Genomic DNA, 2,025 nt, shown 5'->3' with positions numbered 1-2,025 from the left:
CTCCAGCCTGCATGGCAGGCATGGGGCAATAGATCACCGATCGGATGGTGAGGAGCCAAGTAAGTGCCCTCTCACCGTCCTCTCAGCTGACCGGGACATTGCAATTTTGTCACAATAGTCCCGTTCAGCTCCGCTGAGCTGCCAAGATGGTTTCACTTTCATTTTAGAGGGTTAATTCCGGGCATTAACCCTGGGTCCTGGCTTCTGATTGCAGTCAGGACTCACCGGGTTTAAAGCATTCTCCGCTCATGAGAATGGTTTAAACCCCATTAATGGGACTCAGGACGTACAGGTACGCCCTGAGTCCTTAAGTGGTTAATAGAAAGTATAAGCTGAAATTTTATAAGATCCGGTAATGACAAGATGTTACTGTATTGTATGGTGTTTCATAATTGGAGAACCTTGGCAGTAGATGGAGACTCTCTCCTCATCTTTGACTTCAGCTCCAGGTATTCTGGTTTCTGTTGAGGACCCATAATGTAACCTTTTTTATTTTTATTATTAATGTAACCTTTTTTTTATTTTTTTTTAACTACACAGGATCATAATATCATAAATATGTTTTTTTTAACAGGTTATAACTTGTGAACATATAACTCGCATTTATGTGATATGGACTATGGTAACCAGACCTTGCTGAAGGAATTGATCTTAATTGGATTGACTCAAAATCCTAAGACAAGAATATTCCTGTCCGTTCTGTTCTTATTCTTGTATATGGTGATTGTCCTGGGAAACAGTTTCCTGATCTTCACCGTCATCCTCAGTCCCCAGTTACACACTCCTATGTATTATTTCCTCTGTAACTTGTCTTTTATTGATTTGTGCCTCACGTCCTGCACTATACCAAAACAATTGTTCAATATGTTTTCTAATACAAGGACAATTTCTGTCACTGGATGTTTGGCCCAAATGAGCCTTGGTATTAGTATAGTAGTAGCTGAGGTTATTTTACTGGCGGTGATGGCCTATGACCGGTATATTGCTATATGCTTCCCCTTATATTACACCACCATTATGAGATTGAGAGTATGTGGATACATCACTGTTATCATATGGTTGGGAAGTTTATACTTTTCTCTTAGCCCGACATTGATAAAACCTCTTGTATTCTGTAAGGGAAACACATTGGATCATCTTGCTTGCGAGATTTTGGTGGTTATAGAACTGGCTTGTGGGGATCTCTCCGCTACTAAATTAATCTTATTTATTCAGAGTGTTTTTATTCTGGCATCACCACTTGTATTCATTGTTGTGACCTATATTTGTATAATTGCCTCCCTATTAAAAATCCATTCGGCTCAGGGTAAATCTAAAGCCTTCTCCACCTGCGCCTCCCACCTCACTGTGGTTGTTATATTTTATGGGACAACTCTGACCGCGTACATAGGACAAGCAAAGTTTACTTCTAGCCTGAAATATATTGCTTTAAATTACGGGATTGTTACTCCAGTGCTAAATCCTTTGATCTACAGTCTGAGGAATAATGATGTGAAAGAAGCCTTTAAGAAAATTTTAATCAAATATTCTGACCATTTCAGGAAGACAAACATTGGACTAAGAAATAAAAATTTCAAAAATGTACACATGTAATATTTGAAAATATAAGTGACCATGCCTTTAAATCAACTGTGACTCACATTCATCTGTGTTGGTATGTATGTCCTGTTTTGCTTTTAAATATGTTATCCGTTTTTATAAAATTCAAGATTAGAAGACATACAATACATGGAACTGCTGTCATTTTCAGTTTTAGGTTTTCCAAGTTTACCTTTCTTTGTGTTTCTTTACATCTGTCCAGAAAATGTATCACCTTCTGATAAGATCCTTTCTAGTAGACGACAAGTCTTTACCTTCTCCAACTAATATGATTTATTATTATTTCTTTTTGTAGTGTTCTTGGTTCCAGGGCGCCATACATAAATGATATAGGGTAAAATACATAACACAAGTACTATGAATGTGATACACACTAAATGGCCGACTGATAAAGAGGGAGAGAGGGTCCTGCCTTCAGGGACTTAC

General features: G+C 37.9%; 1 protein-coding gene across 1 annotated transcript; it reads left to right on the top strand.

Annotated features, from left to right (window-relative positions):
* The first annotated feature begins 612 nt into the window (after window positions 1-612).
* On the top strand, window positions 613-1,593 carry LOC130360449 (olfactory receptor 13C9-like). Its single transcript, XM_056562936.1, has one exon. The coding sequence runs from the start codon at window positions 613-615 to the stop codon at window positions 1,591-1,593; it is 981 nt and encodes a 326-aa protein (XP_056418911.1).
* The last annotated feature ends 432 nt before the right edge of the window (window positions 1,594-2,025 follow it).

Source organism: Hyla sarda, chromosome 3, assembly GCF_029499605.1.
Source record: "Hyla sarda isolate aHylSar1 chromosome 3, aHylSar1.hap1, whole genome shotgun sequence".
In the NCBI taxonomy this organism is placed as follows: Eukaryota; Metazoa; Chordata; class Amphibia; order Anura; family Hylidae; genus Hyla; species Hyla sarda.
The sequence above is the reverse complement of the archived record's forward strand: the minus strand, read 5'-3'. Positions and strand labels throughout refer to the sequence as shown.